The sequence below is a fragment of the Syngnathus leptorhynchus genome, chromosome 7 (genome assembly GCF_054491065.1).
Source record: "Syngnathus leptorhynchus isolate UIUO chromosome 7, UIUO_Slep, whole genome shotgun sequence".
Lineage (NCBI taxonomy): Eukaryota > Metazoa > Chordata > Actinopteri > Syngnathiformes > Syngnathidae > Syngnathus > Syngnathus leptorhynchus.
The window spans coordinates 9,577,503-9,601,187 of record NC_141201.1 but is presented as its reverse complement, the minus strand read 5'-3'; the positions used below and the strand labels follow the sequence as shown (position 1 = coordinate 9,601,187).

At 41.1% G+C, this 23,685-nt stretch overlaps 2 protein-coding genes across 4 annotated transcripts; one reads left to right on the top strand and one right to left on the bottom strand.

Moving 5' to 3' along the window:
- Nucleotides 1–176: 176 nt before the first annotated feature.
- Nucleotides 177–4,411, top strand: cfap45 (cilia and flagella associated protein 45). Its single transcript, XM_085916406.1, has 12 exons — nucleotides 177–185; nucleotides 337–438; nucleotides 498–598; nucleotides 763–907; nucleotides 983–1,153; nucleotides 1,787–1,965; nucleotides 2,047–2,176; nucleotides 2,241–2,387; nucleotides 2,933–3,046; nucleotides 3,206–3,399; nucleotides 3,480–3,704; nucleotides 3,776–4,411. The coding sequence occupies exons 1-12, from the start codon at nucleotides 177–179 to the stop codon at nucleotides 3,834–3,836; spliced, it is 1,578 nt and encodes a 525-aa protein (XP_085772532.1). The 3' UTR covers nucleotides 3,837–4,411.
- On the bottom strand, nucleotides 3,823–23,455 carry LOC147054655 (clathrin heavy chain 1-like). Of its 3 annotated transcripts, none has more exons than XM_085917312.1 (33): nucleotides 23,013–23,455; nucleotides 21,337–21,544; nucleotides 18,812–19,080; nucleotides 18,270–18,431; nucleotides 18,072–18,185; nucleotides 17,642–17,815; nucleotides 16,900–17,097; nucleotides 16,542–16,742; nucleotides 16,286–16,438; nucleotides 15,929–16,051; nucleotides 15,687–15,824; nucleotides 15,400–15,564; nucleotides 15,132–15,312; nucleotides 14,906–15,069; nucleotides 14,697–14,822; nucleotides 14,470–14,612; nucleotides 13,871–14,105; nucleotides 13,612–13,734; nucleotides 13,266–13,411; nucleotides 12,987–13,170; nucleotides 12,707–12,899; nucleotides 12,446–12,603; nucleotides 12,194–12,358; nucleotides 11,960–12,067; nucleotides 11,656–11,823; nucleotides 11,324–11,473; nucleotides 11,100–11,231; nucleotides 10,824–10,934; nucleotides 10,433–10,603; nucleotides 10,100–10,321; nucleotides 9,086–9,106; nucleotides 5,843–5,918; nucleotides 3,823–5,499 (listed from the first exon to the last, which is right to left on the bottom strand). In XM_085917312.1, exons 1-33 carry the CDS (start codon nucleotides 23,052–23,054, stop codon nucleotides 5,363–5,365), a joined length of 5,061 nt encoding a protein of 1,686 aa, XP_085773438.1. In that variant the 5' UTR covers nucleotides 23,055–23,455; the 3' UTR covers nucleotides 3,823–5,362. The 3 variants fall into 3 exon arrangements, 2 of the variants coding, with proteins under 2 accessions (XP_085773438.1, XP_085773439.1); XR_015066779.1 differs by lacking the exon at nucleotides 9,086–9,106 and adding an exon at nucleotides 6,674–6,736 and having other exon boundaries at nucleotides 5,463–5,499; nucleotides 23,013–23,454; XM_085917313.1 differs by lacking the exon at nucleotides 9,086–9,106 and having other exon boundaries at nucleotides 3,824–5,499; nucleotides 23,013–23,453.
- Nucleotides 23,456–23,685: the final 230 nt, after the last annotated feature.

Genomic DNA, 23,685 nt, shown 5'->3' with positions numbered 1-23,685 from the left:
TTTTGCTTTAGTTCTGCTGAAGTCCGATTCATTCTGACTTAGTGTAATTTGCTTTGCAAATAATGGAGGAAAAATAAGGCCGGGGTGAGGGTGGAGTGGACAATAAATCAGTTTTTGATGTTATAAAAAGCACATTTATATTATTTTGCAGTATATAATCATTTAATGGCTCGTAAATGGAAAATGTATGCTTTATCATGAACATGATATTAATACTACTAATAATAATTTGTATGCTTGTAAATAAAAAATGACAGACAGTCAATCACATTCATGAGTCTTTAATGTTAATAGAACCAGACAGTGATAATTATTGGAGAAGTGTAAACTTTGCAGAGTGAGACCTCCTCCACTTCAACTTTGAGAAGACAACATTGCTATCGCACACGAGCCCCCTCATCCCAGGTGGATGAAAATCTGTTTGGAAAGACCACACAGGTGAGTGTGTGTCCTTTACCTTCTGCATCTCTCAACTGTCTGATGTCTTTATTGTTTAGAGGTCATCACATTCGACCTCGAAGGTAAAGCATGTTCCAGTGCAGAAGCAGATCGGCACGACTATCCAAATAGTCACCAAAGACCTTGTACGCAATCTCAGGTAGGCAAAATTTTTTAATTTAACAGACTTGTTGTCTGGCCAAAATCTCACTTCCAGCCACTTGCTCAAAATTAGATGGGATAGGCTCCTGCTGACCTGCGACCCAAATTAAGACAAGATGATGGAAAAGTTTGGAAAGTATAACTACACTCTTGTGTGACCAGGGTCCCATGCAGTGATCCCTCTGGACAGTCCATCATTCTGCCATCAGCTGATTTTAAGCGCATCACCTCCAGATCCAAAGTTCTCTCCAAGGAGGAGAAGGAGGCCATAAAGGAGACACACAAGAGTAGAAAAGAGAATGAAATGGTAGGAATCATTCCAAAAACATTTACTTGCTGACTTTACATTGAACAGCATTCTTAGTCGTGTTCTTGATCCTAGCGGGCAGCTGAAGAAAGGAAGCGGCAGATGTTTGAGGCCGACCTGTGCCGCCAGGAGAGGCAAGCTGTGAGTGAGATCGAACTGGAGGCTCACGAGCGAAGGCAGTGTCTGCTGGAGCGAGCCAAGGCCCTGAGAATGGAGCAGGAGGAGGAGATTCGAGAACTCAACAAGGTAGGAAATATATGTGCAGTTAAGGCAGCTATTTGGAGCGAGGGCATTTTGTTTGTTTGTTTGATTAGAGTCTCTAACTCAAGGGCAGGAGGCCAGCCCCGGTCTGCCATGCATTAGAGCTGACAAGAGTACAGCAGAGTAGAGTAGATACTGTCATTGGAAACGAGGCTTTTGACTCCTGTGGCCTAAACAGAGTATGTATTATCAAAGTTTAGTATGCCCTCTAGTGGTAGACGACGTGAAGGACTTCCTGAACTGTTCATATGTTACAGTGGTTCAAACGTTTAACACAGTACATTTCAGTTCAATTTGAAACACATTTGCATTCATCTTTTTAGAAGAGTTAGTGAGCAAACATTTATATAAAAATACAGATTTTTTTTTCAATTATTTTTGCTGAATCTTTATTTAAATATTTCCCCCCTTATTTAACTGTAGTTTTAATGTTCAAAGTGGGCATAATGTAAAGTAAATGACAAGAAAATAAATATATTTTCTTTAAAAATAAAATGATGAACAATTATGCTTATTAAACTAATGTACTTCCGTGCCATCAAAATATTATGAGCTGGTACTTATAAAACGTTTGAGGACCTCTGTCAGTCATAAACTCCCTATCTGCGAGCTCCTCAGGCGATTCTTGGCGCTCAGTGTCAAGCCACACGAGATGCCCAAATCCAGGAGAAGAAGCAGATTCAGAAGGAGATGCTAGAGGAGGAGAAGCGCCTAGATGCCATGATGGAAGCTGAACGACGCAGGCTTCTGGAGAGGGTGGAGCAGATGGATGAAATGCGTAAGCAAGAGAGGATCAGGTGATCAATCAGCTCCCCCAAAAAACTCCACCACCTTTCTTACACTGATGGAATCAGGAGTGTGTTGTCTGTGTGCTCCAGTGGGAAACAACAAATCTTTGAGCAGATCCAACAGCGTCTGGAAGACAAGTTGGTACAAGAGGAGCTCAAAGAGCAGGAGAAAAATCAGACCAGAGAGAAACAAGCCAAGATGAACATGGAGGATCTCATGGTACCACAAATTAAGATGGTCAGTAAAATATGTACAGTACACTGAATTGCCTGTATTGTTCCAGTCCCTGCAGAACAAGAGGGAGGAACAGCAGCGTCTGCACCAGGAGGTCATGCGCATCAATGCTGAGACGTTGAGGGCACAAGAGCTGAGGAGAGAGGAGGAGAAGATGGCTGACATGAGGGAAATTGAATACATCAAAAGCAAATTGGTCAGACCTCCATTACCTTGATGTTGGAAAAAAAAATTTCCTCCGTTTTTTTTTAACCGGGGTTCTAGAATCAAACGTTTAGGAATGTCAGACCACATTTGATATATGAGGGCATTCGGTTGATCATTTCAAAAAGGACAATTGTCCCATCGGATGATTCTGATCTGTAATGTTTCCTCGATAGAAAATTGTTGGCTAGCTCCCACCTAACAAAATAAGTTATAATAATAACTATAATAATAATTCTCAGCGGTAAACTGTTTGGGTTTTTGCTCAGTTCTCCACCCTCCTTCCAAATACATGCATGTTAGGTTCATTGATGCATAGGTGTGAATGTGACTTAAAATGGTTGTTTGTCTATACTGTACTGGATATCTTCTACAATTCGCTGGTGACTAGTCCAGGTTGTAAACTACCTCTCGCATTAAATTCAGCCGGGTTAGATTTCAGCGTACCTGTGAAAAAATGAAGTCAAGCGCTATAGAAAGTAAATGGACAGATGCGTTCTTGTTTGCCATTACCTTTGACTTCCATATCTCTCGAAGCAACGTGAGTCCGAATATGAAGCGGAACAGAAGAGGATGAAGAGGGAGAAAGAGTTGGAGATCACCAGGTTGAGAGCTCAGCAGGAGAGAGCGAGAGACCACAAGGCTGATCAGGTTAAGAATTACAACAAATATACTGAATGGTACATCCTGTAAATACTAAGTGATTTTTGGCGACAACTAGTGAAAACCTGCTTTGGTTTAGAACAGTGACGAGTGGCACGCAATGAAATAGATGAGAACCACAACTCTCAAAGCATCTGTGTTTGGAAGGATGAACTCCGTGCCAAGAGGAACCAGGAGATAGCGGACAGAGAATGGAGGAGGAAGGAGAAGGAGTTGGCTGCCAAGAAGGCTCAGGAGGCGGCCATGGTTCGCGCTGCTCGCCTAGAGCAAGTCCAGCGTAAAGAGCAGCTCCTATCCATGGAGGCGGGTCGAGAGAAGGCCGAGTTTGAGAGGGTTCTAAAGTGAGAGACGACAGTGACATGGTCACTGGTCACCGTTCGGAAGGTTTTCTGCACCTAAGGTTGCTTTGTGCCACATTTAGGGTTCAGCAAGAGGCGAGTGTCAGACAGAAAGAGGAGGACAAAAAGCAGCGTCAGAAAGCGCTGCACCATGCTGAGGCCATCAGGCAGCAGGTGAAGGAGTTGGAGCAGGCCAACATTGCCAAGCGCAAAGAGACATTTAAGGAGGCGGAGAGACTGAGTGAGGAGATCCGGCAACGACGCAAGCGCATCAGTGAAATGAAACAGAAGAAGCTGAAGGAGCTCAAGTAAGTGCAGGTGGCACTTGGAGACAATTCTTAAGATATTTGTGTAAATATGCATTTTTGTCCACTCGCAGGGCGACGGGGCTCAGTGAGAAATACTGCGGTGAAGTGGAGAGGAAAGCATGGCTACTTTAATTCACATACGAGTCTGTACCACTGTATCATCATGTATGCTTGTAATCCAACATTCTGAATCGAAACCACATTTCCATACAGACTGGACAGAAACTACTTGAGCATTTTTTACGTTTTATTTAGGCTAGTAGTTCCCTTTCAGTTAGGTCATATTAGGTCTTTTACTTTTTCAATGGCAGAGCCCCTTTCGAGCCCCCTTATGACAACAAATAGGAATTGAACTTAAGCAGGGTGACACTTTATATATATACACACACACACACACACGCACGCACGCACGCACGCACACACTTTGAGAGATGTAAGGAAGTACATCAAGGTAAATACAGGCTCTTATTGGACACCGTTCTGGCTGTACCGAGACCTTTTTTCTTAACCATCTACACATGCAACCTACATGTTGTGGGTTTCACCGAGCTGTCATTTGGACATCAAAAAGTCATTTGTTGTTTTAGGAGGATGAGAGAGGTGAAGGACATTGGTATGTGCGGTGGGAGCATTGCCTCACCATCTACAATGTTTCAAATCATGTTCACATCTGTACACGCCAAAAAGGAATGAAAATAAAACCTCATGGTGACCCGAAGGAAACGTCACAACACCTGGCATAAACAGACCTCAGCAGCGAGGGCTCAGCGTAAATGCGCGCGTGATAAATGTCTGCGTGGTCCCGCCCTTGCACATACACAAATACAGTCTCACACAAGCACTGTACACGGCACAAGAGGTCACCTAAACACACAGAGGAGAGCTAATATCTGGCAGGTACCACCTGTACAGGGCAAGAGGGTTTAAAATTCTTATTTAGACCATCTTTAAGTCACGTACGTACGTACGCACACACACACACAAGCTCAATCATAAAGTGACATACATCTGAATGCATTTAAAACTCAATAAAGCTACACACCTGTGCAGAATATACTATCATGACTGTACTTAGTGTTGCTAGGGGTAGCCATTCCAATGGCGATAAATGTTCAAATACTCTATGTAACATTTTTCTCTCTCTCCTCAAAATAGACAATGATGTCATGGATTGAACCAGACTAAAACGAGACACAGTTCCGTACATCAAAACGTAAGAGCTTTTCTCCACAGGAATTTCTTCACGAGTGCAAAATCCAATGCTCCTCAACCTACTTCAAAGTATGCTCAGCTTCAGCAAGTCCACTTCAAACAAATAATTCAAAAGTCAAAATGAAATCAACAAAAAACATGACAGGAACATACAAAAACATTTCTAAACAAGGGGTTATAAATATGGAATGTGGGGATTGCAAATGTGGTCCAATTTCAGTTCAAACAATACAAATAAAAGTCCTTCATAGCATGAACATGTTTTTCTTCAAACATGACAACAATGTTGTAACAATAGTAAGAATATAAATACAAAATAAAAGTGGGCTGTTGCTTGCTTGTGGCCTCTGTTGAGGGTAGAAGACCATGGGAGGCTGGAGAAGAACACAAAGAGAGGAAGAGGTGGGGGGAGTGGACGGGGTGAAAGGTCATGGTGGAGTGGGTGTTCACATGCCATATCCAAAGTTGGCCTGCGGCGGCGGCGGCTGGCCATAGCCTGGTGCTGCTGTGTACCCATAGCCGTACGCCTGCTGAGGTGGTACGGCAACATTAGCGCCTGAAGTGAGCATCAGCTGTGGTGTGCCTGTCAAGCAAACACAACAACAATCTTCATTAAAAAAAAAAAAAAAAAAGCTTGCAATGACATGTAATACGCTTGCCCTGTTCCATTTTTCTATTCCTTTTTTTTCCTTTAACAGTCATGCCTTTGGAATTTCAACATTACATGAAATCAGCCCCCCCCAAAAAAAAAAACAAAATAACAAAAAATAAATGAATAATTTATGTAATCTGGTAAAAAACAACAACACACACACTCAATCTGGATAGATTTGCATTAACGCAGCTAAAATGGCTTACTGAAAATAAATAAATGAATAAATAAAAAAGTAAGAACGTGATGTGGCCGTCCCTGTGCATTCATTTACCATAAACAATTGGTTGAGATTCTGTGGCCTGCTCCTCCTGTTTCCTCAGGGACTCCGAGGCTTCGAGCTTGTCCACCTGAAGAAAAGAACATCAGTGGCGTGAGAACTAGCTTGGTGGTTTAGCAACTTGGGTGGAGGCTTTTGAAGACGCCAGGTTTGTAAAAACTGACCTCAGGGTTATTTCACTGGCTGACGGATGGGACCATTCCTGACAGGCGGAGGAGATGAGCACCGTCCACATTTAAGTGAAAATGTGCAGTTTAAGGTTCTCCATTAAGTGACTAAAGCCACTCGTGTATAACTAAAGCGCTATAAGCATCTAATTAAGGTCTAATCCGCCTTGATTTAAGGGACACACAGTCTAATGTGGTGTTACGGGGGGGGCAGGAGGAGGGGTTATACACAGATCATAACAATGGTCCCACCCATCTAGCCACCCAATCATCTACGCTACGATTTGAGAGTATGTAGAGAACCAACCTGTCACCAGTACAACTGACCTCTTCTTATGTTTGGCTGCTCTAAAAATGTAATTGGAGCTAATTCACATTTAAACTATGTCGTTCTTAATGGACGGTAATTCGTCAATTAGAGGGCATCTGCAATTGCGGGAGGTGTCTATTAGTTGTACAGCTGCATTTGTGGGATAAAATTGAACAAGATTACAATTTAAAGATAAATAAAAAAGGACCATTGAGGAGAAAAGCAACAAAACGGGATAACATTGATAATATTAAAGGGTTACTTAAAAGAAAATATAGCTATTTTAGGTAGGTTTTATCCTTGCAACAGTTTGACCTAAAAATTAAGCATGTGCTGTGAGAAAATTACCTTTTAATTGCTTGTATACAAATGCTGTAATGGGCTCTGCGTTGGGCTTGCCATCCTTCAAGGCTGAAATCAAACATCAATGTAAACTTTTGAGGCGCCTATTTCTGAAAACGTGTCTGTTAGTGAATCATTTAGACCATTGTTACCAAATTGTGTCTGGCAATATGTCCGCTGTATGCGCCACATTCACGGATCTGTACACTAATTGACGCATGAAATTAGAAATATTAGTCAAAGTGTTGACTGCAAGAGGAAAATGTCTCTGTCTTTGTGGCATCCTGCACAGACACTTTGAAGTTTGTTCTTGCTTTTGTTTTATATTCCGGACTTAACGTGCAGTCCACCCTAGTCATTGTAGTAATGAAATATGTAATTACCATTGTCTCGCCGTATATATATGCAACAAAGGTAGGGCTGCCTCCTCAAAAATAAACTAGTTTTATCAAGACATAGGTGTGTAGTGTATCCTAAAATGTATAATCCTTGGGGAGGTTTGACAAAAAAGGGGCACAAAGATTTAAAAAGACAATATAAATATAACTTGGGTTTTTTTTAGGAGGGGGGGGGGGTTCTTGACTACATTACATTTTTGCCAGGTAGCCGCTGAGAAGCAGAAAATTACTAGCAGAATCCAAACGAAATAAGCAGCCAGCAAATTGAGTTATGAAATATGCAGCTTGAACAATAGAAGCTTGAACTTTGATGAAGCACAGGATAAATGAGGTATCCCTGTCCTGGTACTGGGTTTAGTTCTGTACATACTGTGTAGTATATTAATGTCAGTCAATCTGGTTGTGCAGGCTCTTGCATTTCGAAAAGAGAAGGGTTGAGAGACATGCGGTAGCAGCAGTTTTTGGTTACGTTCCTCTTTAAGAATGCGTGAGAAAGAGAAAAGAGAAGCACAGCGCCATAGTGGAGGGAGCGAGAAAGAGGGCAGACAGGATGCTCTTGTACAGCCAACTTGAAGGTTTCCAGAAGCAGGCACAGCCAACAACGATTTCTCCTTGCCCGGTGCTGCTGATGTTATCGAGGGAGGGGCAGTGCATGCGTGTTGCTTCACACATCATGTAGCTTTACTCAACACACGACCAGAGTTGCATATTAAATGCTTTTGAACTGTTTGACAACGATGTTGGGAGGGATGCTTAAAGAAATCACTGACCACATATTCATCTCTGTGTACCCGATATTTGTTTTAATGTACTATTCAAGCACAGGAATCAATTGAAGCATATTGTAGACATACGCTGGAAAACACCATGAAGAAAGAATTGAAACTCATTGTAAACCTAGAGAAAATGCTCTCAGCTAATAATCACAGGATGGTGTCGAGGGGTAGCTAACCACCAGTTTCACATTCAAAGTAATCGGAAAAAGACCTGACACTGAAGGTAGTGATCCAGAGTGGCACTTTTCACTTGCTGACACTAACTAAAGAGGGGCTGGAAGCTTTACTGACTGATTCCTGTCAGCCTCGAGAAGGAGGCTACGAACAGAGTTTCATGATAGCCAGGTCACTTGGTGACAATCACCAAACTAATGATGCCATTAAAATATTTTTGGGAGAAACACATTTCCTCAGATAGCTCCCAGAGGCATCAATTTACTCATTAGCATTGAATACTACTAGGTAGGGGGGAAATCTATGATCTAATTATTGATTTATTACTATCCATACTCATATTCCAACCAAAACCTGTAATTTTGCTTCATATTTCAAGTGATCATTTCTTTTTTTGAACACCCTGAAGATCAATTTAGTCTATAAACAGTACAGACTATAATGGCCAAACCACTCATGGAATATAGCCACACATTTTTATTAATTTAGCATACTTTCTTTTTTGACAATCCAAACAGAAATAAATCTAAAGACTTTTTGTGAAACTGCTCCCTAATTTGTATCTCCCTCCTTGAGCAAGGCACGCTCTGTTTTGTCATGAAAAATCTGACATTTTTCCCTTTAATCTTTAAATTCCTTCGTAAAACAATAGATTTTATTTTAAAACTCCATTAACTAGCTTTGCAATCATAGCCACTTATATATCAGCATATCGGGGTGTGTCTATGACTGTGTATTCTGTTTATTAAATGGTCAATGCACTCGAGTATAATTAGGGCATACTGAATGTCAGCGTACAAAACTATTTGAGGAAATATAGTATGAGCCTCCCAGCCAACACCCCAGCAGAAGAGCCGTAAAGATGTGATGTGAAGAGCCCCACTCTGGATTGTGGGGAAATAGTTGTAGTCTAGTGAGGATGCAGAAAGTTGTACACACGTGAAAGCAGCATAGTGACAAAGTGGGAGGGGGGAATCATGCAGTTCCTGCTAATTTTAGCCCTCCAGACTACTACAGGTTATAGGACAGCGAGTCAAAAAGGATGATTAGGAAATGGATTCAACGTTCACCTTTTCCTTTATCGCATCAACCTGGAAAGGAAATTCAGAGAGGCAACTTAAGGGAAAAAAAAAGCAAGTGGAAGTCTCCCACAATAGAAACTGACAGTGAGAAACAAGCAAACGGGACAATTTCACAAAAACATAGAAGAGATGCAGGTAATAATGCCACTTCTGATACAAATGTGAGGCAAAGTACAGTAGTTTAGAATTTGGCCCAAGGTTTGATGGAATTTCAAAGTAGTTTCCCCTGAGTAAGGAATCTTAACACCCCAAACTGCTTCAGTGTGAGTATAATAGTGTGTACTTGCTATGTTTCTACTCTCTATACTTTGACATTAATTTAAAAGCATTACTAAGACACAAATAAGGTTGTTGACGAGTTTAAACTCCCCTTTCCACTAAATGCAGCATAATGCTGCAGCGCTATTTAATTAATAATCATAGTGGTTGTAAAAGCCTCAGTAACTTGCAAGTCAAAGATGCCATAACGGACATCTATCGCTTAATATGAACTTTTATTCCATCCAACGTGTTAAGTGATTACGACTGCCACAAATCCCCTCTGGAGCACATTTGTATAGGAAAGTAGCTTGAGTGGATGAAAACCCAAGTGAAAAAGAATAACACCAGTGATGGCACATGAAGGACATAAGAGGAAATTCAAGGGAGCAAGAATATTCGATCAATGTACGACTCAGGTGCAGGCATATGGACTTATGCTACACCGCCTGACGTTAACAGTATTTGCAAATAGAACGAACAGTGTGGAAGGAAAACACTAATTTTGAAGAATCCATCTAATAGGATCATGTGAAAGTTTGTCAACAGTATTTTCCAACATTTGCTCACAGGGAGAAAGTCACTGTGAAGGTGCCTATTACTACCAAACTCTCTACATAACAAACATTCTTTTCTATAAATGTAGGTTTTAGTGTTGTTTTCTTACACCCTCATTAATACATCCACTGTATGTTGTTCTTCCCAATTAACATGGTGTTTTAGTTTCATGTGTGAATGACCCACCTTACTGAGGTACTCCCTCATGACCTGGATGAAGTAGGGCATGGAGAAGTCCATGATATTGTGCCTCCAAGCAGTCTCAAGGACCACGTCAGGTCGCAACAGGTCGTAGCAGGTGAACAAGCAGGCAGCGAAACACTCCTTCTTGTCCTCCTCCAGGAACCACGCAAGAAGTTCCTCGGCCAGTTCAATGTCTTTGGATTCTGACGCATACTGCATGGCGTCCTGATCGAGGAGACATAAAAAATGTACGTGGTAATGGTTCAGGTGTTGCTTGTGTGAACATAATGCAGTGAGTGAAAATATACAGTTCATGCGAGTGCTGCCACAACGTACCTTGTAGAGCTTGTCTTTCTTGCAAAGCTCAACACTCTGTTTCCAGCGGTTGTTGCCTTTGAAAAGGTACGCTGCGATCCTTCTGAATTCGATCAACTCGTGTTTCTCGAGGCCTTGGGCCAGCGAGATGTTGTCAAAGTTGTCGTAAGCGTCAATGGAAGTGCGTAGTGACTGTAAATAAGCAAGCATGAAAACTATTTTAATAAGGAGGGAGAGATTGTTTGAATGACAGCGTCGACAATGGAAAGTTGTTGTGACTTTTGGTTTGATTTGGTGGCAACGGCAATTCACTCGGAAAGTTCAAAGTACATCCAAATGAAACAAACAGGCATATAACATTCATTCAAAACAAATAACAATAAATAAATAGTCAGTGCCACATCATACATACCACATAGTCTTCCTCGATGATGAAGAGGTTGTTGAGAGACTCATTGACTGACTTGTTGTTGTGATTCTGGACAGACCTCAAATATGGTTTAACCAGAGGTAACTGTTTCACCTGAACAGATGAATCAGAAATGAAAGAAATAATGATTACAAATGAAAACCATCTTTACAAATCTGTGTAATGCTTCACTCATGGAAAACAACATTTCATATTTGCATGGGGTTGTGCATTAATCAACCAAACAAAACAGTGGCATAAAATGAGGAAACCACTCACCTTGGTGAAAAAATTGACAGCACGTGTGTGGTCCAGTCTTGGGGAAAGAACGATGAGCAGGTCATTTAATAATAAAGGTTTGAACTCCAGATAAAAGTGGATGGCTTTGTAGTACAGCTCCACATTTGCCACCTTGTTGGAAAAATCAAGAAGATTACAAATGAACACACTTTTTTTTTTTTTTTTTTGACAATAAGCAAGTTTGTTTCATAGAGGAGCCCCACCTTGGTGACAATGTCTTTAAATTGGCCTTCTTTCCAGGCATCAGAAGGATGGTTCATCATGGTGATGATAGCATTGTCATATTCCTCATATTTATCATAGAGGAACACTAGCTCTGCCCAGAGGTGGGCCTGCTCGGCCGCCCTGAGAACCTTAAAAGTCATCAATCATCGTCATCAATAAATATTATTGGATCTTACCAACAAAGGCCTGTGTATCAAAAGTCATGGCAACATCATCCCTTTGAGAACATGTTTCTTTAATATGTATGGAGTAAACATCATTTTTTTAATCTTGTTAATAAATGGTGTGATGGTTCCCTGGGTATGTATACCTTTGGAATGTTCACGCGGGACCAGAAAAGTTCCAAGTGCTCCCTCATCTTCTGGGGTTTGAATTTGGAGTAGAGAATGGCCAGCTCTGTGAACATTCCCATGTGAGCCCGCTCCAGTCCCAAAGCAGCCTCCAGCATGGTGATCAGCTCCTCAAAGTAGGCGCGGTCCTGAAGCAGTTCAGACGTACACCTCATTCAAATATTTTAGTTATTTTAAAAGGCTAGGCTATTTTTTTGCCTTATAATTCTCTTGAATATCGGCATGTACTCAAGTGTATGTAAAAAGGATTCTCATGCTTTGTACCTGATAGTAGTTGATGAGTTCCTCCAGCTCATCGGCATGTACAACAATATGCAGGCCGCACATTTGGGCAAGCCTGAATTCTTTCCCATCGACACACGCAAAGCACACCTACAAGTAAGAGAGAATGGACTCATGAGAACTGTAGAGCACGGTTTGCTTTCGCTTTAATACTGGGTAAAAGCTAAAATCAGACTAGCAGGTAATTTCATTCAAAACTAATCTGCCCTTTCTCACCTCTTTCCAGGTGCGTGTACTGTTGGCCTTGCGAGCACCATCCACAGCTGCCTGGTACTCTCCAAGGTGCACCAGAGTGGAAGCCAGGCGACCAAAATTAGACACGTTGTTGTAAAGCAGTTTGGCTGCCTCATACATCTTGTCATCATAGCAACGGTCACCCACCTAAAGAAAAGGGCAAGCAAAAGGGAAGTCAAGACAGAATCAATTGGCAACAACAAGTGGTAGAATTTGATGAGTCTCAGAACCTACTTGTTGGATGTGGGCATTATTGGGTCCATTGATGAACTCTTCTAGCTCTGCAAGGCGGTTGGTCTTTGCCAGAGCAAAGATTAACTCAGTTTCAACGTAAGACTCACGGGCCTTTTTTCGGGCCATTTGCAGAAACTTTACAAGGTCCTCCCAGTTTCCTACACACAGCACATGACTTTTATTTGGCCATTTCAAATGATTTTCACACAAATTGCGTTTTCTCTCAAAAGTTCAAACAAGAAACTATGACATGACACTTACCACTCTGAGCTGCAGCTTGCCCCACCTCCATGTAAGCAGATGGGTCATCAGCCTTGATGTAGGAGTCAATAGCTTCTTTGACCAGGCCCTTTTGCAGCTGGGCCTTTGCCAGCTGGCTCCACACTGGAGGCTCGTTGCAGCGCTCGGCAAACTCATAGGCTCGGTCCAAATTACCAATGTGCTCAATAAGAACCTAAATATGATAAGACAGTATTCCAGTAAAATACACGGGCTAATAAAATCATGAAGCATAACTAAGTACAGCATAATAGTCACTCACCTGCACAGCAGATGTGTTGACATCAAATTTCCTAAAAATAGCAAAGGCCTCCTCAAAGAGCTCATTGCTTATAGCAATGTTTGCAATATCTGGGGCATCATAGTTGTCCAGACGGTTGATGTACTCCATGACGCGGGTCCGATCGGCTTTGATCGCTGTCAGGATGAGCAGATTCTGGAGGTTTCTAACATACACACAAGACGAGAAGATCTCAGTGAGAAAATCGTTTTTTAGCTATGGGTGAAAAAATACAATAAAAGCAATGACATTTCATGATACCTGTGCTCGCTGAAGACAGAGTTATCCAAGACAATCTTCTCCAGAAGCTCAATGAGCTCATTGGGAAGGTCAGCAGTCATAAAAGCCTTCACTGAAACAGACACTTCCTCTGGATCCTGGGTCTCTGTCAGAGCAGTCTGGACAACCTGCATCACAAAAACACATCAGAAGCACAATGGCACAACATTTATAAAACAGAAGCTTTCACAAGGACAGAGACATTTTCAGTTCAATAGAAAAAGACCTTGACAAAGTCTTGCACAACATACAGTGAGTTCTATACATTTGCAAGACATGTTTACTAGATTTTGCACGATTTAATACAAATAACACAAAGATGTAAGACCTGATCAATAAGTGGTCTTCTGTAGTTGTTGGTCTCCAGCAGCACACTTGCCCACAGCTCAGGATTCTTGCGGCGCACGAGGTAGCGTGACAGACTCTTGAACAGCGAGTTTTCATTACACACCTAAAACATTTGAAACCAAAAATCAGTTGAAAATGTTGACCAAAAAAAAGTAAAAAATACACACGTATAACATTTGACAAAAATCAGTTAAAAATGTGGGTCGGTGTAATACTCTTGGCCTTCAATGACAACTCACATGAATTAGTTCCTGGTCACACTGTCCTCTTTCATAGGCCACGCAGGCGAGGTGAGGGTCTCTCTTCTCACAGTATTTGCCTACTACACGGCTGTCGTAAAAAGGATTCTCCCTCAAGAAGCGCTCGGGATTGTTGTTGCTGTCTATGTAAATCTTAGCAAGGGCATTATGGGTCGCAGGCTCCTCACAGCCTTCATGAATACGAGCTTCCAACCAAGAAAGCAGGAGCTTCAGTCTGTTGGGAAAAAGAAAGACGGAATTTCATTTGCTGAGAAATGTGTCTCTCAACACTGATTTGGCTATGCACATGCACTCCATTAGGAAATTCTCACAGCACACCACCAAACAAAAATATTCATTCATTTTCCAAACTGACTTCGCTGTTTAATTAAACACTCAGCTGTGTTTTTGTTGTTGTACTATTGCTCCAGCTTAATTGCACCTTCTGCCTATTCGTGGAAGATCACTATACGTTATTGGCTGAGGAAATCTAGTTGATCATTTCTTGTGGCTCTTACGGAGCCAGTGTTCCACAGCACAGTAGTTAGGAAGCAGTCAAATTGTTCTTTCAGTGCATGACAGTTTGTTCCTTCTCTTACCGATTTCTCTTCTCCACTTCAGCAACTAGTTCATCGGTGGAAAACTGTCCTCTAACGACCATGATCAGGTTTTTGATAACATCCTCAGCGCAGTCGACATCCAGCAAACCTCCTATGACCACCGGGAGACGACTTGGGTTTACCTGCAGAACATCAGAAATGTGGAGTCAGATTTTTTGCCCTATAGACAGTAAATGTTGACTTCAAAGCTCAGATCAGCATTGTACCTTCTGCACATAGATCTCAATGTATTTCTGCAGACTGTTGCGATACAAGTATAGAACCAGATCGTGGACAAAATCAAAGCGGTCACACACAATGATCAATGGCAGTTGATCAGTCAACTTGGCTTCCTGCAGAGAAGAATAAATAGTTGATGTATGCAGTGGGAAAGTTTTTTCGTGTCCTGAGTGTGCAGCTTGAAGACATTTTTGACCTTGAGGAAGTTCTTCACACGCTCAGGGTCATAGCAGTTACTCTCTCTGCAAATTCTTTCCACCTCTTTGATTTGACCCGTCTTGCAGGCAGCCTGAATGTATTTAAAGTGAACCTCTGGGTCCTGGCTAAAGTTGACAATGGAACCCAAGAAGTAGAACAACCCTGAAAGACAAAATCGTGTTACAACTTGTTTGCGCTCTCCAGAGCTAACTCTCAAGGTGTACCTTCAAAACTTTTAAAGGACTCAAAAAGTTCAGTGAGGCTCTGAGTGCTGAGTTGCTCATGGTACTTGGAGGCAACCTGAACGCAAATCTGCAGGTTCTGGCGGATGTTAGCAGAGAGCATGGCCCGAAGGCATTCCAAAGAGTCCTCCACTGACAGCGAGCCAAAGAAATTGACTAACCACTAGAAGGGTACAAACGAGTGACAATTAGTAATCTGTAACAAAAAAAGTCAGTACCTTTGTAAACAATTAGAAAATCCCCAGTGTACCTCTGGGTTGAGGAGGTGTGTGTGCACCACTGCCCGCTTAATGTCATACAGATCAGTATAATGTTCTAGCGCCCTCTGAAGGAGACCAGCCTTTTCACACAGCTGTGCCACATGGGCACGGTCGTAATGGGTGAACATCTGGTTGCCCAGAATAGCATCTGCGACCTGCAAAAATCACCAGAGGACTTTAGACACTTAAAACCACTTTTTGTTCTTGAAATAACTGAAAAGGACAAAATTACAAAAAATGAATGCATGAACATTTCTCATTTTATTTCTTTATGTACCTGTGGCGCATGGACCAAATTCATTTCCAGCAGACGTGTCTGCAATGGTCCTTCCATGGGCCTGTTGTTCTTCAGGGCATCCAGCAGAAAGGATGTGCATTGCTGGATCAAGTTGTATTCCATAAAAACGTCTACAATCTAGACACAGAAAGAAACAATTGCCGTTTTGTTCAAGGGAAAATCGTTTGACCGTTATCAAGAACTTAATTGAATTCAAATGTTTTTGCTTCCTTCGTTTGTACCTGTGTTATGTCAGCAAGAGGCTCTTCATCCTGCACCAACATCTGGGAGAACTGAAGCCCCTGTTCAGGGCTGATCCGCATTACATTCCGCAACAAGAAGATCCAGTCTGGAGTGTAGCCAACCTTATATATAGGAGAAAAAAATATATATAAAAATCCATTCAAGAACATTTCATTATTATTTTGTGACAATGCTGTAGAGTAAAAATAATTTTTGGAAATGTAATTTGGAATTGAAAACATGGACGCAGCTGGCCATATGCAGTCAATGATGATGGTATTAGTTTACAAAAAGACTATTGATCAAACTATCAATATATGGTAAAGAAGAACAGCAAACAAGACACAAAAACAAACCTTCTTAGCATACAGTACAATCTTCTGGAACTGGCCAGTTTCAGCAAAACATTGAATGACTTTGTTGGGGACGTTTGCTCGCAGGTACACACTGAGCGCAAGCGTGGGATCCACCGACTTCACCAGGTCTCCAAGCTCCTCTGAGCACTCCAGCTGTAACCAAAGCAGGACAGATAAATCAGTCAAGACAGCACTAAAAGCCTATTGTGGTAGACAAAAGCATCGCCAGCCATAAAACCACCCAGTGAGCACAGACCTTGTCTTCTTTCAGCCATTTCTCTAGCAGCTGTTTGCGGCCCTGCTGGAGGACCGGCCTGCACAACTCCAGAGATTCAAACTTATTAAGCTGGCCTTGATCCAATAAAATACCAAAATACTGAAGTAGTGGTGACCGCTGGCCTGGTTGAGCAGGAACACTCTGGAACCTGCGAATGGTGTCTGGTGTTCGCAGTATACCCTGGAGAAAGACAAACAGATGTCCTGATTAAAATTGAGGGGGGATGTTGGCAAGGATAAATGTCTCGATGTTACTCTATGTTCCAGGGTCAAAGGTGCAATTGATTGGAACAATGATTTTGCTTGAGGTAAAAAGGTTAGCTAGAACTTCACTGTACCTTAGGTGCATTAGCTGCCACTTTCGCCGCATCGGAGTAATTCCCTGCAGCAAAGAGGGTGTTAAACTTGCGGGCAAACAATTCCTCAGCCCCAGCAAGGTTATTGCGGACAGCCATGCGGAGAGCCAGGTCTGGATTCTGGAGCACATTGGTGATGTAGGGAATAATGTTCTCCTCTTCTACACATACCGATAACACCTGGGAAAGCACATTTATCACTTCTGAGTTGCATATTTGACCCCAAATACTTTCGAAACATTTTTATCTCTTTGACATATTGCTCATTTATACAGACTCTTCAACTTCTTGCGTGTTGTGTCACATTTTGCTTGCGTAATACTCCATAAGCTCTGCGTGGTGGAGGTGCAGGTGAGATTTAAGAGCAATAACAAGATTAGACTCAAGTCTGCCTCAACAAGCTGCGCTCTTCTGCTGCTCCTATCTCACTAAAAGACATTTGCAAGTCTGAAGAATATCAGTCAATTTTCGTATACTCATTGAGGTAATAGGGTCTGCCTTGTCCATCAATGTATGGGAGAAAGGTATTATGTACTCTGATTTCATCATAAACCAAACTCACGCTGGCTGCACAGAAATCAGTCAAGTGAATCCTTTGCACAGTGACCTTGCAAATATATGTATAAATATATACATATTTCCAGGTACAGTATATATGCAAAAAAATGAGGTCCAAGAAATTCAATGTCAAGAAAAAAATAAAACACTTTTTTTTTTTTTATACCTGTCCTTTCCTGTTGACCCCAATGATACCAGCAGTTGGCTCATGAGGGGCAGTGACAAAAATGGTCTCTCCACTAATCCTGTTCATGTAGATGCAGGTCCCCGTTTCTAAGTCGTACAGGTGGATGTAGCCATATTTGGTGATAAGAAAGACTACATCTTGCTTGGAGCTTATCTAAAAATAAAGACAATAGAGACATAATTAGAATACCCACTTCTTATAACAACATTAAAGTTATGTTAGTGGAAAACATCAAAGGTCAAACTAATCAACAGACCATCCTACTTATAATTTGCTGACATTTTTAAGACTTTTGAAAGAATGATTTGGGACATTTGAATGCCAAATAATGCCTTGCTTTAGATTCATGGATTCAATCCTTTATAAGACTTTTTAAGAATCCGCGGGAACCCTGAATTATCCTTCATACCTGCATGGCAACAGGGAAGTCATTCTGGGCTTCTGGAGGGAAAAATACATCTACAGCCTTCTTCGGAAATGGCTGGTTCCCGGTTGGTGGAGTGCCGACTTCAATGATGTGGAGCTATAAAGGAATAACAAAACAAAGAAGAGGCAAAAAGTGAAATTGAAATATAATAAGACGCATCATTCATGTGCATGATCTTACTTTTCCGCCTGCCTGTCCTCGAACAGCAAAACAGAACAGAGTTGACTCCTCTGTGTTGTCCTCCATCTTGAATTGTGCAAAACCAGCCGCATGACCTTCAATAGGCTGAGAAACCTTCCTGTCCACCGAGTACAACTGCATTGCTCCAACAACGCGGTTTTGCTGGAGAACATAAGCCATAACAGAAGATTGATACGTACATGGACTTCAACTAAGAAATACACACATTGTATAAATAACTGTGGAACTACTACACTAACTGAAAATATAGGATTGTCGATCACAATACATCCCACTGGAGCTTTATCCCAATCTTTCCCACACAATGCAATATCCCGACCAACAAACTGAGTATTACATTACTTACATTACAACAAATAAATGTTGACCGGTGACAAAAAAAACATCATGTGACTAAGGCAGCACAACATTGAACACTTTGTAAATAATCTTGTCATCTAAATCCATCCATTAAACAAATATATACAGTCTAACACAGATGAACAGTTTTGTAGAAAAGCTGATGACCACACAGTTGGTACCTGTGCTGAAATGCCGATTAGCAGTAACCATTTCTGTTTGGCGTCAGTGCGATAATTGATGATCTGGCAGCCTGCCAGGCTGGAATGGCGGTCAAAGACTTTGACTGGCTGAGAGTCGCCCTCCATGCTCCAATGGTAGACCGCGTTGTCTGTGACCAGGGCAACTGTGTTGAGCGAGATCCACTTCCAGAAGGTCACATCATCTGTCATTGTGTGAGCCTTCATCTTGCTCTTCATTTCAATATTGAAGATCTGCAGGGTCTTGGCCGCTGAAAGTATAAACATCAAGGTTAATGCGAGTCGACAAATTGTTTTGTTTTGACGCCACACGCTTGTGAGAAGATAATTATTGGACAGAAAATTGAGTCATCTAAGCTACTACACATCACCCACATCAGACAATGGGGGGAGGAGGGGACAAATACCAAATTCCAATTGTTAGAGTAGGGAGTCAAGGTTTGCTTTCAGTGATAGGAAAGCACCACACAACAAGGCAGTAATCAAATCAAGAGGCAAGACCAACAAAAGGGTAAACTACATTGTGGTAGATCTGCATTCAGTTCATTGACGTGTGCACATTCAAGGCTGGATATGCAAACCCCCCCACCAATATGTGGACAAAACCCCCAATTTATGGCTTGACAGACTTCCGCAAACTGTTTTCAGACTGACAAAGCACTGCATACTTCTATGTGTCAATACAGTTACTTGACTTGGTGTCGCTGCAATGGCCTTATTGGGTACATTCCACAGACAGAGACATTAAGAGGTATTTCGTTTTCTCTGCGGTCATACCAACACATTGGGTAACGTTGGTCATGGCACTCGTGTATTACTGTGCAGAACTATCAGTTAGCTTTCTCATACACACTCGGAATACAAAGACCAATTGCGTGCATTGTAACGCCTGCCAAATGACATGACTCTGCCAATCAGATTGTAGAAAATTCAGAGCAGCTTTGCGAGTGGAGCAACAGGGTGCGTGTGAGGCAGGCAAGCGGTGAGGAAGGCGCGTTTTCGGCGCAAACATCACCTTGTGGTTCAAAACAACAGAAAAGAAGAAAACGATTTGTATTCCACAGTATATTCAAAGAGAATGCAGCAAATCATAAATGCTCACTTCTTTTTCTGTTTCTTCAATATTAACCCAGAGTCAGTATCTAAGTTTGTTAAGATGCCTTCTTCAAAAGAACTATTCATCAAGCAAACTTGATTCAACTTAATAGATCATATTTTTTCTAATAATTTCAACAGAGGCTTCTGGATGATTTTCTTCTTGTTATTGCAATGACAAATACATCTGTTGAGCTTCTGTATTTTTTATTCCAATGGTTAGTCACTTTATCTTAAAGCAGATTAATTCAGAGCCTCCATCTAGTACATGAAACAATAACCTCTGTAGCTCTCCATCTTAAAGAGAAATAACACAAATGAGAATGAAATTCTAAAATGAGAGATGTCAGACTTTGGGTTAGGTCTGAATGCAGATTTGCAAGAGGGAACTACAAAGCATACAGATGATGTAATGATGGGAAGGTTGCTGGACAGATGCACTAACACCGACTAATTTGTTTGTTCATAAAATATGATCTGCAGTGTTCTTTACAACACAAAATAAGCAATATAGATACAACCAGTGATGTGTTATGTGTGCAGCAGCTGAATAGACCATTAGAATTGGAGGGTATAGGCATGTTTTTAATTTTGGGGCAAGGGGAGTTTAAAATGTCCTGTGATACTGCTAAATAGTGGAAAGCTCAGAAAACAGTAAAAGGGTCTTAAGAGGGGAAGTCAATTGTTTTCTTTACGGAATCTTAAAATATCTTTTTATCTGGAGAATGGCCTGGAAACTGACTTAAAGAGAATATAGTCTTTATTGTGCTTATCAAATTATTCAGAAAACTTCATTTTAATCATTTTTCAAATCAAAGAATTCACTCAAATTCATGAACATAATATATATCTGTATTGCCAATTACAAGAGTTACTTGTATGAATTAAATTCTAAGGCTGTATGTACTGTACTAATGAAAATAATAAATAAAACAACACCACAAATCTCATCTGACACTGTTACTAATCCGATGCCAGGCTTGTGCTGCAGTTCAAGCATTCATTAAATCTATGACCGGTATTGTGCATTCGTGTCAAGACAAGTGCATACAGGGATACACTTTGACAACTCATGATTTGTAAAATTCAACTCACCGTCTGCAAACATAAGAGAGCATTAAGGAAATGAAAAAAGAGCAAAAACAAAAACAGACAAAGCATTCATGACAGCATGACTTTTTTTTTTAACCATCAGTTTTACTGAATAACTTAATATAAACTCACAATGATACAACTTCACATTAATGACGCTATTTTATATGTCTGCACAAACGAATGAGGTGGCCGAATAAACTACACAGATGACCCGTGTGTAGGTGTACAGAAAAAGTTTTCAATTAAGTCGTAAACTATTTTGGCTTGAATTTGAAGACAAATTGCACAATGAACAATTAGGGATGCTATTTACTTACCTTTAAGAGCAATAACTTTGCTTGCAGGGTTCATGATGGCGCTGTCTGCAGAGATAGGTCTGCGGATGGGGTTGTTGGGATCGGCCATGTCAATGATGACAACCTGAGCCTGCTCACCCACTTTCTCTCTTATACAGATGAACTTATCTGACTCCATTGTCAGAGTGCTGAACCCAATGTTAGCTGGGTTGATGCCCAAGTTCTGGAGCTGGAATATGAAGACAGTTTGTCTTAGTAAAATACAAATAGCAATGCCCTCCAGTGACGCGAGATAGAGTATGTTTGTTAGGACAGATGACACCTAATTTAAGTTTTTCATATTGCTTTTGGCAAAGACTGAACTAACTAGTTCAAGTTTGATTCGTTTTAATGTGAACACATTGTTATTTCACTTTTTTTTTTTTTTTATTTCACCAAATAGAAATAATGTCACTGTCAAATTACTAATTGAACAGTAATTGACAGTTATTGTATGACAGGTGTCAAGCACATTTTGGTCTCGGTCCACATCATAGTTATGGGCTCAGATGGCCATTCTGACTGCCAAGTCTGAAGCCACATACCAGAAATGTATGATCGCCGCATAATATCACATACACACATAACACAAATATATGGACAACTAATTTTGTAATCAGAAGCTAGTAAAAAAAAAAAAAAAAAGGATCATTTTTTAAATTCTAAAGGGGTTTGGTAACAAAAATGCCTGTAATCTCACAATCTCACAACAAAGTGAAGACAAATTGCAATTTTGTATTTGGTAAAATAACATGAAATCAATGCACATAATTTGCCTTTGTGGACCACGTAATAATGTGGCGGGCCAGATCTGGCCCCGATGATAGTATCACAAAAGATTTGCAAATGATAACTATCACAATATCAAACTTATATATTGACGGAACACAATATGGAGGTAATTGTATGGATGTATACACACATGCACACAAACATGTATGTGTGTATACACACACACTTGCATATATATATATATATATATATATATATATATATATATACACACACACACACACACACACACACACACACACACACACACAAATACAATGTGTGTGTATGTGTATAATATGAATATTTTTTTCTAATATTTCTAAACAGACGCTTCTGTATGATTTTAGTGAGCAGCTGAACACGGTTTCTTGTTTGACTCATCCTGTCAGAATATGCATTGGAGAGATATTTTGGACATGAAAACGTCAATCCAATGTTGCATAAAGCACGATGACTAAACGCGTCATTTTCATACAAATTCCGCGCTGAATCAATGAAGCTGGGATTACATGACGTGACTGCAAGCATCCCTCATGACACATTCATGACGGTACGAGCTAACATTTAAAAATGAAGGCGTGTGCAAATCCAAACCACGCTGACGGAACACTGAAGGACGGCGAAAATGTTTAATAGAACGATTTGCCAATTTTGCTAGTGTCAAAAGATGAATTGGGGTGCGCAGTGTCTTTAGTGAAAATGAATGAGATGCTATCCTTGAAGGCTATTTGTTAGCTGATGCTAAACGGGGGAGGGGAGGTCATTTATTTGCTGCGGGTATTGACGTTAGCTCGGCTAGCGAGCTGTCATACGACTACGTTGTAAAGAACTCGATTAATATAGCAGTCGCGCGTTTCATATCACTACCAAATGCGCCTACATACCTGTAGGTGCTCCTGGAAGCGGATAGGCAAGATTTGCGACATGGTGTTTTCCTCGGCGTTCTCCAGAGTGATTAAATGTTAGCCGCCGTGCTAGCTAGCAGAGCAGCAGCACCGCGCTAGCTTACGACCTCTTTACGCTACGTGTAGGTCGGAGCAAGTCCGTTGAGACAACACCACGATAAAATTGCACTGCTCCCAAAAGCGCCACCCAAACGTTGCAGCCGTTAAGAAGCTCAGTGTGTCAGTGTTTAGTTCTTATGCACTCCGCACCACAAGATGGATAGCGGCTGTGGTTACGGCTGATCTCCTGTCTAAAATCCGCAATGGCGGCGGAAACGGTTTTGAGTGGCTTCCCGATCCGGAAGCATCTGGAAGGACACTGGCTGCAGACCTTAATTCATTATGGCTGTTTTTCCATTTAGAGTCATATAATTACATTATGTCCGCATCTAATTGTCACAATTTTCTAATATATCATGTGCATATTCTTATTAACGGTGTCAGATAATTCAAAATGTAAATTCTAATTCTGAAGCTCAAGTAGATAATGTCCCGGGGGGAAAAAAATGCATCAAACTAAATGTTTTGAGTTCAAAGCATAACTATGCGTGACGTCACCAGAATTTGAGTTCGGTGAAAATTGAAGATAAGCTTCTCACGTATGTTTTTCCTT

Excerpts from the sequence above, each read along its gene's own strand:
- cfap45 (XM_085916406.1), top strand. Across the intron at positions 1,154-1,786 it reads AGATTCGAGAACTCAACAAG|GCGATTCTTGGCGCTCAGTG; the intron begins GTAGGAAATATA and ends CGAGCTCCTCAG. Across the intron at positions 3,705-3,775 it reads AAGAAGCTGAAGGAGCTCAA|GGCGACGGGGCTCAGTGAGA; the intron begins GTAAGTGCAGGT and ends GTCCACTCGCAG.
- LOC147054655 (XM_085917312.1), bottom strand. The coding sequence starts at position 23,054 with ATGTCGCAAATCTTGCCTATCCGCTTCCAGGAGCACCTACAG. Across the intron at positions 18,432-18,811 it reads TAATCGGCATTTCAGCACAG|CAAAACCGCGTTGTTGGAGC; the intron begins GTACCAACTGTG and ends TATGTTCTCCAG. Across the intron at positions 12,068-12,193 it reads GTACACGCACCTGGAAAGAG|GTGTGCTTTGCGTGTGTCGA; the intron begins GTGAGAAAGGGC and ends TCTTACTTGTAG.